This window comes from Enhydra lutris, unplaced genomic scaffold (genome assembly GCF_002288905.1).
Source record: "Enhydra lutris kenyoni isolate GAN:26980312 unplaced genomic scaffold, ASM228890v2 scaffoldscaffold5, whole genome shotgun sequence".
Taxonomy (NCBI): Eukaryota; Metazoa; Chordata; class Mammalia; order Carnivora; family Mustelidae; genus Enhydra; species Enhydra lutris.
The window spans coordinates 25218688-25236247 of record NW_019154089.1 but is presented as its reverse complement, the minus strand read 5'-3'; the positions used below and the strand labels follow the sequence as shown (position 1 = coordinate 25236247).

Sequence of the window (17560 nt, the reverse complement as noted above, 5' to 3'; positions counted from 1 at the left end):
GTCTTTCTCTGATTGACTTTAAATATATAAAATCTCTAAAAAAATAAAATAAAGTCTTAAAACTAAAATCTTAAAAAATATGTATTTTCCTGGCACATGTGTTAGATTACTACTTGGGCATTTACAGTTATGTTTTTTTTTGTTTTTTTTTTTTAAAGATTTTATTTATTTATTTGACAGACAGAGATCACAAGTAGGCAGAGAGAGAGAGAGAGAAGGAAGCAGGCTCCCCACCGAGCGGAGAGCCCGATGCGGGGCTCGATCCCAGGACCCTGGGATCATGACCTGAGCCGAAGGCAGAGGCTTTAACCCACTGAGCCACCCAGGCGCCCCTACAGTTATGTTTTAAAATGGTATCTAAATGCATGTGAAACGAAAGTGACATTTTTAAAAATCTAGATTACATAAAGAATAATGTACATATTAGTGAGAAAAACAGTTCTCAAAAACCAATGAGCAAAGGATGGAAATTCATCATTCTCAGAGGTCAAAATTCAGATAATCTGTAAACATGAAAAGATGTTCTACCTTAGTAATAAAGAAATGGAAAATGGAAATAATTGTTTTTCCCTTAAAAGATTGGTACAAATTAAGACATTTGATAATACATAACATGTTAGTGAGAGTGGAGCAAATAGATACTCGAACGCATTGATATGAAATATTGTTGGGCAACCTGCAACAACTGAAGGAATTAAGTAGATCTATATATACTGACTTAAAGATTTCAACAATCATTTTTAGGATTTTTTTGTGTGATCTTTACATATGTAGTTTATGTTATTTATATGTGTGTGTGTGTGTGTGTGTGTGTGTGTGTGTGTATTTTTTTAAGTACATAAGTGTGTAGGAAAAGACCAGAAGGCATATATACCAAACTAACTAATGGTTATCTCTACATTGAGAAAACGTTAAGATTGAGGTGGCGTATAATCAGAGGCAATTTTCACTTTACCTGGGTTCTTTTGTTTTTTTGTTATTTTTTTTCTGCCATCCAGTCCCGCAACTGCAGTTATTGTTGGCAGACCTTTCAAATGTTTTTTTGTATCTTATTATTTAAGATCCTAAATGCATTGTTAGGAGTATAAAGTGTAGAGAGAATGCTTGTTTACAGTGACCATTCTTCTTAAAGGCAAAGGGTCCGGTTTTCTTTCATTAAGTGCTCTGGGCACATCTATCTCGGGTTTTTCTTTTTGTTTTTGATTGAGGTATAAATTGACATACAACAGTATGTGAGTTTCTAGTAAACAACATAACAATTCAATATTTGTGTATATTGCAAAATTATCACAATAAGCCTAGTTAGCATCTGTCACTATAGATAGCTAAAGAATTTTTTTCCTTCTAAGGAGAACATTTAAGATCTACTCTTTTTTTTTTTTTAAGATTTTATTTATTTATTTGACAGAGAGATAGAGAGCACAAGTAGGCAGAGCCGGAGACAGAGGGAGAGGGAGAAACCCCGATGTAGAGCTCAATCCCAGCACCTGGGATCGTGACCTGAGCCGAAGGCCAACACTTAACCACTGAGACACCCAGGTGCCCCTTAAGATCTACTCTTTTAGCAACTTACAAATATGCAATACAGTATTGTTAACTATAGTCACCCCACTGTACATTATATCCCCATGACTGAGTATTTTATAACTGGAAGTTTATACCTTTTGACTCCTTTCTCCATTTTGCCCACCCCTGCCTCAGGCAAGCATCAGTCTGTCCTCTGTAGCTGGGTTTTTTATTTGTTTGTTTTTAGATTCCACATATAAGTAAGATCATATAGTAATTTTCTTTGTCTGATTTATTTCATTTATTACAACATCCTCAAAGTCCATCCATAACATCATAGATAGCAAGATTTCCTTCTTTATTTAATGGATAAATAATACTCAATTGTGTATATACCACATTTTCTTTATCCATTCATCCATCAGTAGATATTTAAGTTTTTTCAATATCTTGACAATTGTAAATAATGCTGATGTGTACATTGGATGCATATATCTTTTCTATTTTCATTTTCTTCAGATAAATACTTAGCAGTGGAATTGCTGGATTGTATGGCAGTTGTGTATTTAATTTTTTGAGAAACATTCATACTGTTTTCCATAGTGACTGCACCAACTGATATTCACACCAACAGCTCACAAGGGTTCGCTTTTCTCTATATCCTCTCCAACACTTACTCTTTTACTATTTCTTGTCCTTTTTCGGGGGAGGGAATTTCACTGCCCAAGGTGGGGTTTGAACTCATGACCCCAAGATCAGGAGTCACATTGTCTACCAACTGAGCCAGCCAGGCACTCCTGTTTCTTGTCCTTTTGATAAAAACCATTCTGACAGGTATGAGGTAAATCTCACTGTGGTTTTGATTTGCATTTCCCTGATGATGAGTGTTTTTGAGCATCTTTTCATGTACCTGTTGGCTGTCTATATGTCTTTGGAGAAACATCTATTCACACTTGCTGCCCCGTTTTCAATCAGATTGTTAGGGTTTTTTGGTTTTTTGGTTTTTGTTTTTTTTTTTTTTTTTTTTGCTTTTGAACTGTAAGAGTTCCTTACATATTTTGGATATTAATCCCTTATCAGATATATGATTTGCAAATATTTTCTCCCATTTAGTAGGCTACATTTTCATTTTCTGGATGGTTTCCCTTCTTGTAGTAGCTTTTTAGTTTAATACCATCCCATTTGTTTATTTTTGCTTTTGTTGCCTTTGCTTTGGTGTCATATCCAAAAGATCATCACCAAGATCAAGGTCAAGTTGCTTACTATGTTTTCTTCTAGAAGTTTTATGTTTTCAGGTCTTATATTCAAGTCTTTAATCTATTTTGAGTTAATTTTTGTTTATGGTATAAGGTAGTAGGTCCACCTTCCTTCTTTGCTTGTGGTTTTCCAGTTTTCCCCATACCATTTATTGAAGAAACTATTCTTTCCCCATTGTATATTTTTTGCCTCTTTTATCATAAATTAATTGACTGTATGTATGGGTTTGTTTCTGGGCTCTATTCTATTGATTGATGTGTCTAATTTTTTTTGTTTCTGGGCTTTATTCTATTGATTGATATGTCTTTTTTTTTTTTAAGATTTCATTTATTTGACACACACAGAGGGAGAAGCAGGCTCCCTGCTGAGCAAAGGACCCAATGTAGGGCTTGATCCCAGAACCCTGGGATCATGACGTGAGCCAAAGGCAGACACTTAACCAACTGAACCACCAGGCACCCCTCAATGTGTCTGTTTTTATGCCAATACCATACTGTTTTGAGTACTATAGATTTGTAAGAGAGTTTGAAATCAGGGAGCATGATGCCGCCAACTTTGTTCTTCTTTCTCAAGATCACTTTGGCTATTCAGGGTCTTTTATGTCTCAATACAAATTTTAGTATTGTTCTATTTCTGTAAAATTTCCCATTTTGATAGGGAATGCGTAGAATCTATAGATTGCTATGGTTGTATGGATATTTTAACAATATTAATTTTCCAATCCACAAGGACAGAGTATCCCTCCATTTATTTGTGTCTTCTTTACTTTATTTTTTATTTTTTAAAGATTTTATTTATTTATTTGACGGATAGAGACCAGAAGTGGGCAGAGAGGCAGGCAGGGAGAGAGAGGGGGAAGCAGGCTCCCCGTGAGCAGAGAGCCCAATGTGGGGCTCGATCCCAGGACCCTGAGATCATGACCCAAGCCGAAGGCAGAGGCTTAACCCACTGAGCCACCCAGGTGCCCCTTCTTTATTTTAATGTTAGAACTTTTTGACAGTAGTGATTTATAATATAACATTCAAATACATTTTTATACTATTGAAATCACAGTATACCTTTCAAGTAGTATCATCTGAGAAAGATAAATGCTAAAATTCAGTTGTAAATTATAATTTTAATTTTACAAGAAATGTGTTGTGGGTGTGTGATACATAGAATAAAGACTGAAACAACATTTACCGCAGTGTTAACATGGTGCAGGATATAATCCATGATGACACGCAGGTGACATCTGTACTTTTCAAGTTTCTTTGAAGTTCTCGAATTTAGTATTCATACTTTATTATCTGTACTTTTTTGTGCTTAGTAAAAGCCTCAGAAGGCCATTTCATACTATTTCAGTGGTTTTCTGTTTGGATGTAGGAATTGTCCTCCAGTCTTCAACAGAAGCTATGTTCTTTTCAAGAGGAAATGATGAAAGAGAGGAGTCTCTTTGAGGAAGAATTAAAGCAAGCACTGGATGAACTAGATAAATTACAGCAAAAGGAGGAACAAGCTGAAAGGCTAGTCAGACAGTTGGAAGAGGAAACAAAATCTCGAGCTGAAGAACTGAAACTCCTAGAAGAAAAGCTGAGAGGGTTTGTATTAATAAGACCTTGTGTCTGATATGACTTCAGAGGTTAAAAAGTATTTTCCAGTACATTCTCTCAGGATTCATAGGTCAGTTATGCAAGTAAGTGAGGTTGGAATTATTTCATAAGTAAGGAATAGAGAGAAGTAAAATATATCCATAGAATGTTTATGCAAACAAGTATGACAGCCGAAGTCAGAAGCGTAGCTTCTTTTTTTTTCAGGCCAAAAGTTTAAAAGGATGTTAATAAATGACCAAAATTTGGGGTTCCCTTACTGCTCGTGTGTTGTCTAAAATTATTGGATGTCAACATTATAGCAATAACAGATTTAGAAAGAAAACAAAGGTCAGAATCCCACCCTTGAATAAGAAACATTTCCGCTTTTCACCTATGTGTACATTAGTTTACGTTGCATAAGTTGCATCTTTAATTACTGAGTACCTGTGCTCTCAGAAGTAGCAATCAAAAAAGCAAAAGAATAGAAAAGAATAACCAAACCCTGGGAAATATTCAAAAATAAGAAATTTAAGAGATCTCAAACTTCTCTCTTTTTTTTTTTTTTTAAAGATTTTATTTATTTATTTGACAGAAAGAGAGACAACACAAGCAAGGGGCAGAGGGAGAAGTAGGCTTCCTGCTGTGCAGGGAGCCCGATGTGGGGCTCGATCCCAGAACCCTGGGATCATGACCTGAGCCAAAGACAGATGCTTAATGACTGAGCCATCCAGGCACCCATCTTTTTTTTTTTTTTTTTTTAATTTTTCTTTTAAGATTTTTTAAAAAATTTTTATTTATTTGACAGAGAGAGAGAGATCACAAGCAGGCAGAGAGAGGGGGGGAAGCAGACTCCCCGCCAAGCAGAGAGCCCAATACAGGGTGCAATCCCAGGACCCCGAGACCAGGACCCAAGCTGAAGGCAGAGGCCCAACCCACTGAGCCACCCAGGCGCCCCTCTTTTTTCTTTTTTTTTTTCAGTATTTCCCACACCCACTGTAGGGCTTGAACTCAGCCCCGAGATCAAGAGTCACTGACTGAGCCAGCCAGGTTCCCCTTGGACTTTGCTTTTAATTCTAATCCCCTATTTTTATTACATTATGCATCCTTCTGCACCACATTATTTAAATTAAAATATCCAGGTTGATTCTTAAGTTCAAGTTGCACCTGGGACGCCTGGGTGGCTCAGTTGGTTAAGCAGCTGCCTTCGGCTCAGGTCATGATCCCAGCGTCCTGGGATCGAGTCCCACATCGGGCTCCTTGCTCATCGGGGAGCCTGCTTCTCCCTGTGCCTCTGCCTGCCATTCTGTCTGCCTGTGCTTGCTCTCTCTCCCTCTCTCTCTCTGACAAATAATTAAATAAAATCTTAAAAAAAAAAAAAAAAAATTCAAGTTGCACCTAAAATAATTGTTATTTTAGTCCTTGGGATTTCCGTACTAAAAATATTTCTCAAAAGGAACCAAGAACTATACCTGAGTCCACAAAATTATAATGTATCTAACAACTGTGTATCTCTCTCCTGTTAACATATTTTTACTAAAATCCTCTTTCTGTTTTCTTGTGGTAATCAGAGATAAAAAGGACACAAAGCTTTTATATATAACCTCCTTTTGAGGGGGCAGTAAGTACCAAAGTGTTATTAGGGGAATTATTCTATACTGGAGCCAGGCTCAGGGAACAGGCACTTTAAGAAACTGAGTAGATGATGTCAGTTTCGGGGAGGAAAGGACGTTGAGACAATCATTTATGCAAACTCAAGGAGCTGGGTACAGAGGTCAGGAGATAAGGATTTTATTGCTGGATCTGCTAACCAGCTCTGTGATCCTAAGCAAGACAATTCTAATTTCTTTAATTTTCTATTTCATTAGATACAAAATTAAGAGGTTTTAATGACATGATCTCTAAAGTCCCTTCCAGCCTGGAAATTTTAGAAGCATAAGAAAAAACTAAGAAAATTGAAAGTGATTTCTCTATGGGATAGGGAAGAGAATATTTTTGTCATAAATCCTATACTACTATGTGATTGCTTTCGGCTATTGGTATATATACTTTTGAAAACCCATACTCATTATAGAAGGAATTTGATGAGGAGAGATGGGGTTACCAAGTGATAGATCTTAAGGAGGGCACGTGTTGTGATGAGCACTGGGTGTTATATGCACCTAATGAATCGTTGAACACTACAACAAAAACTAATGATGTACTATATGCTGGCTAATTGAACATAATAAATAAATAATTTAAAATTTTTAAAAAGGAAGGAATTTGAGGCTCCGGAGTGACTCAGTGGGTTAAGCCTCTGCCTTCGGCTCAGGTCATGATCTCAGGGTCCTGGGATCAAGGCCCACATCAGGCTCTCTGCTCAGCAGGGAGCCTTCCCCACCCCACCTCCGCCCCCTCCTGTCTCTATGCCTCCTTGTGATCTCTCTCTCTGTCAAATAAATAAATAAAATCTTTTTTAAAAAAAAAATCTTTTAAAAAAATCAAGGAATTTGATTAGCTGTTTATTTTCTGTGTCTGACAGCCTATAAATGAATAATAATCTACCAAATAAGTTAATGAATCTTTAAGTAATAACAATTTATTATGAAGATTACTAAAATAAATCTATATAGTCCTAAAAACTCTTTTCTTTTCTTTTCTTTTTTGTTTTTCAAGATTCTATTTCTTTATTTGACAGAAAACACATGGGAGGGGCAGCAGCTGGCAGAGGGAGAGGAAGAAACAATGCAGGGCTCAATCCCAGCACCCTGGGATCATGACCTGAGCTGAAGGCAGACACTTAATTGACTGAGCCACCCAGGGATCCCTATAAACTTTTTTCAAAGAAATACCAAGTGTAGTTAAAGACACTTAGTATTTCTTAAATATTTAAATGCAGAGACTTTATTCAATCCAAGTTTTTTTTAACTGGTAATTTTTCTTTAGTTTTGGTTGCTGTTGTTAAGATTTAGTCTTTTTACCCTACCTTCTTCAAAAAAGAATGTTTTAACTACCTATATAAGTACATGTAAAATTGAAAGATAAATTTAGAAATGAGTAAATTAGGATAAAAACAAAAGTAAGATAAGGGCAGGAAAGATAAGATGAAGCCAGAAGAGAAGTTAGTGCACAAGTAAACATGCTATTAGAAGCAGACTGTAAAATTAGATCTAAGCTATCCAGTAGTGGATACAAAGATGCAGACATTGGACACATGATTCACAGTATCAAAAGGTAAATACTAATCCCTTCCTTAGAATAATGATTTGTAATTAGTGTTTTATCTTTTCACTGTTCCTTAGGAAAGAAGCTGAACTGGAAAAAATGAATGCTACTCTCAGTCAGACTACCCTGCTTTTACAGGAGAAGTATGATAGTACAGTGCAAAACCTTGGAGACGTTACTGCTCAGTTTGAAAGGTATTTTTATCAGGAGCCTGCCCTCTTAAATATAATATGAGTGGGGAGGCATGTTTAGCGAAATCTGAAAAAATAACCACACTAATAGAGGCGTTGGTATTACTCTAAATTCCATAATTACCAGCCATAAATGGGCATTTAGGATTATCACCTGGTAATCTTACTATGTATACAAATTTCCTTTCCTGCCATCCCCATCAAATTTCATGTACTCTCAAACCATTGGCACTTCTGTCTTACTCTCCTGGCACCATCTTTTTCCTCACAAAGAATTTTTAAGGTTTTATCTCCTCATTACCAAACCTGTAAACACACCTGCATTTATGCTCATCCTATCATCTCACCTATTACAGGAGGAGTGTTCCAGTCTTTTAGCCTTCAGTAACATTATTCCATTTGTCCTTTTCAACCTTTCTACTGAATTTGTCTCAATCAGTATAAAAAAATGTTAATGTGCATTTATCTTTAAAATACATAAATTTGGAGCACCTGGGTGGCTCAGTCATTGAGTGTCTGCCTTCGGCTCGGGTCATGATTCCGGAGTCCTGGGATTGAGCCCCGCATCAGGCTCTGCTTCTCCCTCTCCCACTCCCCCTGCTCGTGTTCCTTTTCTCTCTGTGTGTCTCTTTCTGTCAAATAAATAAATAAAATCTTAAGAAAATAAAATAAAATACATAAATTTTAGGGGCACCTGAGTGGCAGTTGGCTAAGTGACTGCCTTTGATCAGGTCATGATCCTGGAATCCCAGGATCCAGTCCCGCATTGGGCTCCCTGCTCAGCGGGAGTCTGCTTCTCCCTCTGACCCTCCCCACTCTCGTGCTCTCTCTCTCTCATTCTCTCTCTTTCAAATAAATAAATGAAATCTTAAAAATAAAATACATAAATTTTAGGGGCATCTGGGTGGCTCAATCATTTAAGCGTCTGACTCAGTTTCGGCTCAGGTCATGATCTCAGGGTCATGAGATAGAGCCCCGTGTTCAGCAGGGAGTCTGCTTCTCTCTCTCTCTCTCTCTCTCTCTCTCTCTCTCTCTCTCTCCCCCACCCCACCCCCCACCCTCTACCCCTCCCCCGCTAGCGTACTCTCTCAAATCTTTAAAAAAATATCTATCTATCTATATCTATATAGATATAGATAGATAGATATAAAATATGTAAGTTTTAGGGGTGCCTGGGTAGCTCAGTCTTTTAAGCATCAGACTCTTGGTTTCAGCTCAGGTCTTGATCCCAGGGGCATTAGATCAAACCTGCACTTCAGGCTCCACGCTCAAGATGTGGTCTACTTGAGATTCTTTCCTTCTTCCTCTCCCTGCCTCTCTGTCTCTTCCTCGCCTCCCCGCCACTCACTCACACACATTCTCTCTCTCTCTCTCTCTCTCTCTCTCTCACATAAATAAATAAAATCTTTAAAATACATAAATTTTATTAATTCCTTTCACTCCCCCACTTCCTTTTGCAGCTATCCAGCAACACCTCTCACTCACAACACCCTTCTTTTTTTTTTTTTTTTTTTAAGATTTTATTTATTTATTTGTCAGAGAGAGAGAGGGAGAGAGAGCAAGCACAGGCAGACAGAATGGCAGGTAGAGGGAGAAGCAGGCTCCCTGATGAGCAAGGAGCCCGATGTGGGACTCGATCCCAGGACGCTGGGATCATGACCTGAGCCGAAGGCAGCTGCTCAACCAACTGAGCCACCCAGGCGTCCCCACAACACCCTTCTTAATCCAAAATTGTACTCATCTTTATAGATTGTCTTGATAGAAGATTATATCTACTATATCCATTTCCTCACTTCCTATTCTATCTACTTACTTTCCTTTTTATTTTTTTTTTATTTTTTTATTTTTTTTTTAAAGATTTTATTTATTTATTTGACAGAGAGAGATCACAAGCAGGCAGAGAGGCAGGCAGAGAGAAAGGAAGGGAAGCAGGCTTCCTGCTGAGCAGCGAGCCCGATGCGGGACTCGATCCCAGGACCCTGGGATCATGACCTGAGCCGAAGGCAGCAGCTTAACCCACTGAGCCACCCAGGCGCCCCTACTTACTTTCCTTTTTAAAAAAAATTTTATTTCAGGGGGGAACTATGAATTTCAGGGATAATTTAAGAAATTTGTGTGCATCTCACACCAAGAGCATATTGATACAAACATTTTTATTATATTTAGAGCATTTTGGGATGAAGTCTCTTTTTCTTATATCTTTTTTAGTATATTTAATAAATGCAAATGGTATACAACACATAAATTATAAAACATAAAGATAAAATCAACATGTATGAGTCAGGGGCACCTGGGTGGCTCAGTGGCTTAAGCCTCTGCCTTCAGCTCAGGTCATGATCTCAGGGTCCTGGGATCGAGCCCCACATCAGGCTCTCTGCCTGCTTCTCCCTCTCTCTCTGCCTGCCTCTCTGTCTACTGATTTATCTCTCTGTCAAATAAATAAATAAAATCTTTAAAAAAAAAATGTATGAGTCAATAAAAGACAACCAAACCAGTAAGCCAAAAGATTTCAACAATTTGGTATTATATAGGAGTTCTGCTACTATCCCATCTGCCTGCTTTCCACCAACAAATAACACCATTTAAAGCCTACATTAACAATTTCCTCACTTTTTTCCTGTGTATAATTTTATAGCATGTATTTCCATACAAATATATTTTGTAATTTTGTCTTTTTCCTGAATCTTGCCAAAAAATGTCATTATGCTGTATGTCATTTCCTGAGACTTGTCTTTATATTCTGCAATAGGTATGTTTCAAGAATTGAGTCACATTATTGACTGAGGTTATAGTTTGTTCATAAAAACTGCTGTAGAATATTTGATTTTATTAATATAATTTACCCATTCTCACTTTGGGCTTTTCGGTGGTTTTTCATTTCTTTTATTATTTATTTCATTTTATCTTTTTACATCATTATAAGTGTACTCCTTAATCCCCATCCTCTATTTCGCCCATCCCCCCCACCCACCCCTCTGGTAACAATCAGTTTATTCTCTATAATTAAGAGTCTGTTTCTTGGTTAATCTATTTATTTTTGCTTGTTTGTTTCTTAAATTCCAGATGAGTGAAACCATATGGTATTTTTCTTTTTCTGACTTACTGTATTTAGCAGCGTACTCTCTGGCTTTATCCATGTTGTAGCAAATCGCAAGATTTCATTTCTTTTTTATGGCTGAATATTATTCCATTGTATATGTCTACCACATCTTCTGTATGCATTCATCTATCAGTGGACACTTGGACCACTTCCATAGTTTGGCTATTGTTGATAATACTGCTGTAAACAGAGGGGTGCATGTATCCCTTTGAATTAGTGTTTTTGTATTTAGGGGGAAGATACCCAGTAATGTGATTACTGGGTCATAGGATATTTCTATTTTTAATTTTTTGATGAACCTCCATACTGTCTTCCGCAGTGGCTGCACCAGTTAGCGTTCCCAACAGTAGTGCAAGAGGGTGCCTTTTTCTCCATATCCTTGTCAACACTTGTTGTTTTTTGTGTTTTTGAGGTTAGCCATTCTGATAAGTGCGAGGTAATATCTCATTGTAGTTTTGATTTACATTTCTCTGATGATGAGTCATATTGAGTATCTTTTCATGTGTCTGTTGGCCATCTGGATCTCTGGAGAAATTTCTGTTCATGTCTTCTGCTCATTTGTTAATTGCAGTATTTGTTTTTTAGATACTGAGTTGTATCAGTTCTTTATATATTTTGTATGCTGACCCATCATCAGATATGTCATTTGCAAATATCTTCTCCCACTCAGTAGGTTGCCTTTTAGTTTTGTTGATTGTTTTCTTCGCTATGCCAAAACCTTTTTATTCTGATGTGATCCCAGTAGTTTATTTTTGCTTTTATTCCCCTTACCTCAGGAGACTATATCTAGAAAAATATTACTATAACCAATGTCAGATTAATGTGATGCTCTCTTCAAGGATTTTTATGATTTCAGGTCTCACATACAGGTTTTTAATACATTTTGAGCTTATTTTTGTGTATGGTGAAAGAAAGTGGTCCAGTTTCATTCTTTTTCAGGTAGCTATCCAGTTTTACCAACAACATTTATTGAAGAAATGGTCTTTCTCCCATTGTATATTCCTTCCTCCTTTGTCCAAAATTAATTGACCATATAATTGTGGGATTATTTCCAGATTTTCTGTTCTGTTTTATTGATCTTTGTGTCTATTTTTATACTTGTACCGTACTGTTTTAATTACAACCACTTTGTAATATGACTTGAAATCTAAAGTTGTAGTACCTCAAGTTTTGCTTTTCTTTTTCAAGATTGCTTTGACTGTTTGAGGTCTTTGTGGTTCCATACACATTTGGGGATTGTTTGTTCTAGTTCTATGCAAAAGCTTTCAGTGTTTTGTTTTGTTTTTAATTTTTATTAACATATAATGTATTATTTGCCCCTGGGGTACGGGTCTGTGAATTGTCAGGCTTACACACTTCACAGCACTTACCATATCACATACCGTCGCTTTTGGTGTTTTGATAGGGATGGCATTACATCTGTAGATTGCTTTGGGCAGTTATAGACATTTTAACAATATTTGTTCTTTCAACCTATGAGCATGGAATGCCTTTCCGTTTCCTTGTGTCATTTTGAATTTCTTCCATCAATGTTTTATAGTTTTGAGAGTCAGGTTTTTCACTTCTTTGGTTAAATTTATTCCTAGATATTGTTTTTGGTACAATTATAAATGGTATTTTCTTAATTTCTCTTTCTTCTTCTTCATTATTAGTGTAAAGGAATACAACACATTTCTGTATATTAGTTTTGTATCCTGTGACTTTACTGAATTCATTTATCAGTTCCAGTAGTTTCTTGGTGCGGTCTTTAGGGTTTTCTATTCATAATGTCATGTACTTACTTACCAGTTGGGATGCCTTTTATTTCTTTCTGTTGTCTAATTGCTGTGGCTAGGATTTGCAGTACTATGTTGAATAAAAGGGGTGGAGTAGACATCCTTGTCTTGTTCCTGACCTTAAAGGAAAAGCTCTTTTATTTATTTTTTTGTTTGTTTGTTTTTAAAGATTTTACTTATTTAACAGATTACAAGTAGGCAGAGAGGCAAGCAGAAAGGGGGAGGGGAAGCAGGCTCCCTGCTGAGCAGAGAGCCCAATCTGGGTTCGATGCCAGGACGCTGAGATTATGACCTGAGCCGAAGGCAGAGGCTTAACCCACTGAGCCACCCAGGCGCCCTGGAAAAGTTCTTTTCTTAAAGGAAGAGCTCTTCCTAAAAGAAAAGCTCTCAGTTTTTCAATATTGGCTATGATGTTGCTTGTGGGTTTTTCATAAAAGGCCTTTATTATGTTGAGGTATGTTCCCTCTAGACCTACTTTGCAGAGAGTTTTTATCATGAATGGATGTTGTACTTTGTTAAATGTTTTTCTGCTTCTGTTGAAATGATCATATGGGGGTGCCTTTAAGCGCAGCTTAAGGTGCACTTTGGTTTTCTTTTCCTTTTTTTTTAAGATTTATTTATACACTTATTTATGAGAGAGAAAGCACACTTGCACATATGCACAACTGAATTTTTACCTCCGTAAATACATGGGTTATAAGGGGTTTGTTTGTGTTACCTTAAACTGTATAAAATAAAAACTAATGAGCTATATGTTTATCATGCATACAATAGTTAGAAAAATCCTTCAACTTTTTATTTTCCTTTTAATAAGTTATAAAGCATTAACAGCTAGTGAGATAGAAGATCTTAAGCTGGAGAATTCATCACTTCAGGAAAAAGTGGCCAAGGCCGAGAAAAGTGCAGAGGACATTCATCATCACATATTGGCAACTGAGAATGCAAATCAAGAATATGCAAGGTAGGGGCGCCTGGGTGGCTCAGTGGGTCAAAGCCTCTGCCTTCAGCTCGGGTCATGATCCCAGGGTCCTGGGATCGAGCCCCGCATCGGGTTCTCTGCTCAGCAGGGAGCCTGCTTCCCCTCCTCTCTCTCTCTGCCTGCCTCTCTGTCTACTTGTGAGCTCTCTCTCTGTCAAATAAATAAATAAAATCTTAAAAAAAAAAAAAAGAATATGCAAGGTATGTGGGAGAACTAAAACCTGCCCACACTTGTAGCCTTACAACTGTTAAGATAATTTAATGTTGTTGAAAGCCAACTACTAAGTGATGCAGGGAATTGTAATTTCATGACTTGCTTTGGGTGATTTTCAATTACAAATTAAAAGTTTACATAGTTAGGGCGCCTGGGTGGCTCAGTTGGTTAAGCGGCTGCCTTCAGCTCAGGTCATGATCCTGGAGTCCCAGGATCGAGTCCCGCATCAGGCTCCCAGCTCCACGGGGAGTCTGCTTCTCCCTCTGACCTTCTCCTCGCTCATGCTCTCTCTCACTGTCTCTCTCTCTCTCTCAAATAAATAAATAAAATGTTTAATTAAAAAAAATAAATAAAAAAAATAAATAAAAGTTTACATAGTTAAAAAAGTACAATTTTGGGGAGTTCCTTGAGTTTATTTTGTTGGTTTGTTTTGTTAAGTAAAAGAAAGAGGAAAAGTTACTAAAGTGGCTATAAAATGTTTAATGGACTCTTCTCTCTCAAACTGAAGGATGCTTCTAGATCTGCAGACCAAATCAACACTTAAAGAGGCAGAAATTAAAGAAATCACAGTCTCCTCTCTTAAAACAATAACTGATTTGCAGAACCAACTCAAGCAACAAGGTGAAGAGTTCAAGAAACAACTCGAAGAGGAAGAAGCAAGGTAATCTAGGTTTAGAACCTGACTGCCTCAGTTAATTTTTCTAATGCACTATGTTTTAAAATTTCATTTCTCCTTACAGAAAAGCTGGAAAAGAAAACACAGTGGCAGAGTTAACTGAGGAAATGAATAAGTGGCGTCTCCTTTATGAAGAACTATATAATAAAACAAAACCTTTTCAGGTTTGTCTATTGGGACTATGCTCACTTTTGTTTCTTTTAGGCATTCACTTTGTTCCCTGTCACAGTCAACACAGTGACTTGATTTTTCTGAAAGATCACTTTGCTGTATATTTACAGTGCCATTTTAACTCCTACTAAAGGAGACTTATAAATTTTTTAAAATTCTTATGCATACATTTTTTTGTGTAGTCTTTATAGACTAAAAATTACTTTTTCAAAAAAATTTTAGTTATTTATTTGACAGAGATCACAAGTAGGCAGAGAGAGAGGGGGAAGCAGGCTCCCCGCTGACCAGAGAGCCCGACTTGGGGCTCTATCCCAGGACCCTGGGATCATGACCCGAGCTGAAGGCAGAGGCTTAACCCACTGAGCCACCCAGGCGCCCCTAAAAATTACTTTCTAATAAGAGACGTTAATAGCTTAGCAGGCTGTCCTGATATAAATTTTTGATAATTTATGTAAATCTGTGATCCTTAATTTTGTTACACTCTTTCTTTGTTTCTCAAATTAATATACTGATCTTAAGGGGCACCTGGGTGGCTCAGTGGGTTGGGCCTCTACCTTTGGCTCAGGTCATGATCTCAGGGTCCTGGGATTGAGCCCCGCATCTGGCTCTCTGCTCAGTGGGGAGCCTGCTTCCCCCCTCTCTCTGCCTGCCTCTCTGCCTACTTGTGATCTCTGTCAAATAAATAAAAATAAAATCTTTAAAAAAATATATATATATATATGCATATTTTTAACTAAATAAATATATATATATATACTGATCTTGAAAAAAGATAAACACTAATCTTACCACTTAAAAAAGTGAGAGTGTTGATTATAACATGGTGATCCAGCTGACACACAGATAAGGCTGTCTAGCTTGCCTCCTTTCCCTGTGTTTTAGTGATCTTGGAAATGAAATACACCAAAGTTTTTTTAAGGAGTCTCACGGAATTTATGGAGAGCCCTGAGAATATGGCAGCATGATCTGTTTTCATCCATCGTTTTGTTTTTTGGTTTTTTTTTTGTATTTGAGTTTCCTTTGTAGTTCATATGAGACATGTAAATTTAACATTTCTAAGTCTATTAAAAAAAACTCTTTCAGCTACAACTGGATGCATTTGAAGCAGAGAAACAGGCTTTGTTGAATGAACATGGTGAAGCTCAGGAACAACTAAATAAACTAAGAGATTCGTATGCTAAATTACTGGGTCATCAAAATCTAAAGCAAAAAATCAAGCATGTTGTGAAACTGAAAGATGAAAACAGCCAACTCAAATCGGTTTGTAAAATAATACTTCGTTCTCTTGAAGGTATTAGGGTGGGGCATTTGTTATTCTAACTATAAAATTTAAGTTAAAGGAAGGACTTTGGTATCAGAAAAAACTAAGTTTATAGAGGAACATCCATCTGAGAATTACAGATTTATTTTAGAGTGTTGACCAGATGGCTATTTATGTTCTCAGGTTTCCAACTACCTCCTTAGTATAATGGAAATCACTAGTATAATTGGAAGAGTTCGTAAAGCTTTACACATCCATTTCGATTTACAAAACAGCAAAGTCCTTGGTATAAATAAATATAAAGACAAGCAGTATTCAAAAATAGTTTAAGCATTTGGGGTACCTGGCTGGCTCAGTTGGTAGAACATGTGACTCCGGATCGCAGGCTCATGAGTTCAAGCCCACATTGGGCGTAGAGATTACTTAAGAAAAAGATAGTTAAGTATTTAAGGGTTTTTTTTTTAACAGCTTTATTAAGATATAATTCACATACCATACAAGTCACCCAGTTAAAGTATTCAAGTCAGTGGTTTTTAGGACATTCACAGATATGCAACCATCTCCACAATTTTAGAACATTTGTATCAAAATGAAAATTGAAACCCCTTACCTTTTTTTTTTTTTTTTTTTAAGATTTTACTTGTTTGACACAGAGAGAGAGAGATCACAAGTAGGTAGAGAGGAAGGCAGAGAGAGGGGGAAGCAGGCTCCCCGCCAAGCAGAAAGCCCGATTTGAGGCTCAATCCCAGGACCCTGAGATCATGACCTGAGCCAAAGGCAGAGGCTTAACCCACTGAGCCACCCAGGCGCCCCGAAACCCCTTACCTTTTTTTTTTTTTAAGATTTTTTTATTTTATTTTTTTATTTGACAGAGATCACAAGTAGGTAGAGAGGCAGGCAGAGAGAAAGTGGGGGGAAGCAGGCTTCCTGCTGAGCAGAGAGCCCCGATGCAGGGCTCGATCCCAGGACCTTGGGATCACGACCTGAGCGGAAGGCAGAGGCTTTAACCCACTGAACCACCCAGGTGCCCCAAACCCCTTACCTTTTAACTGTCATCTCCCCATCTCCTCATTCACCCCTCCCATCACTTATCTACTTTCTGTCTCCATAAATTTCTCTGTTCTGGATATTTTCTCTTGGTGCACTCAAATAATATGTGGCCTTTTGTGATTAGCTTCTTTTGATTAACAGTGTTTTCAAAGTTCATGCATGTTGTAGTGTGTATCAGTACTTCATTCTTCTTTATGACCTAATAATATTTCATTTTGTGGATATGTCCCATTTTATTTATCCATTTCAGTTGATAGACATTTTACTTGTTTCCACCTTTAAGCTATTATGAATAACACTACTATAAACATTCATATGCAAGTTCTTTTGTGGACATGTTTTGGTTTCTCTTGGGTTATACTTAAAAGTGAAATTGCTTGGTAACTTGGTGACTTTGTGTTTGTTTGAAGAACTATTTTCCAAAGCAACTGTATCTTTCTGTATTCCACCTACAATATATGAGGGTTCCAGTTTTTCCACATCCTTATCAACACTTCTTGTTACCTTATTTCTTCATTCTGACCATAGTAGTGTTTGTGAAAAGATACCTAATTGTGGTTGACTTGCATTTCCATGATGACTAATGATGTTGACCATTTTTCATGT

At 37.2% G+C, this 17560-nt stretch overlaps 1 protein-coding gene across 2 annotated transcripts in view; it reads left to right on the top strand.

Annotated features, from left to right (window-relative positions):
* Positions 1 to 17560, top strand: part of LOC111141008 (hyaluronan mediated motility receptor) — a 38711-nt gene that overhangs the window by 15144 nt on the left and 6007 nt on the right. For both annotated transcript variants that reach the window (XM_022493321.1, XM_022493322.1), the window contains 6 exons: positions 4129 to 4343; positions 7616 to 7732; positions 13419 to 13565; positions 14305 to 14457; positions 14537 to 14636; positions 15727 to 15903. In XM_022493321.1, the coding sequence (XP_022349029.1) occupies positions 4129 to 4343; positions 7616 to 7732; positions 13419 to 13565; positions 14305 to 14457; positions 14537 to 14636; positions 15727 to 15903 (909 nt within the window). The remainder of the gene's footprint in view (positions 1 to 4128; positions 4344 to 7615; positions 7733 to 13418; positions 13566 to 14304; positions 14458 to 14536; positions 14637 to 15726; positions 15904 to 17560) is intronic.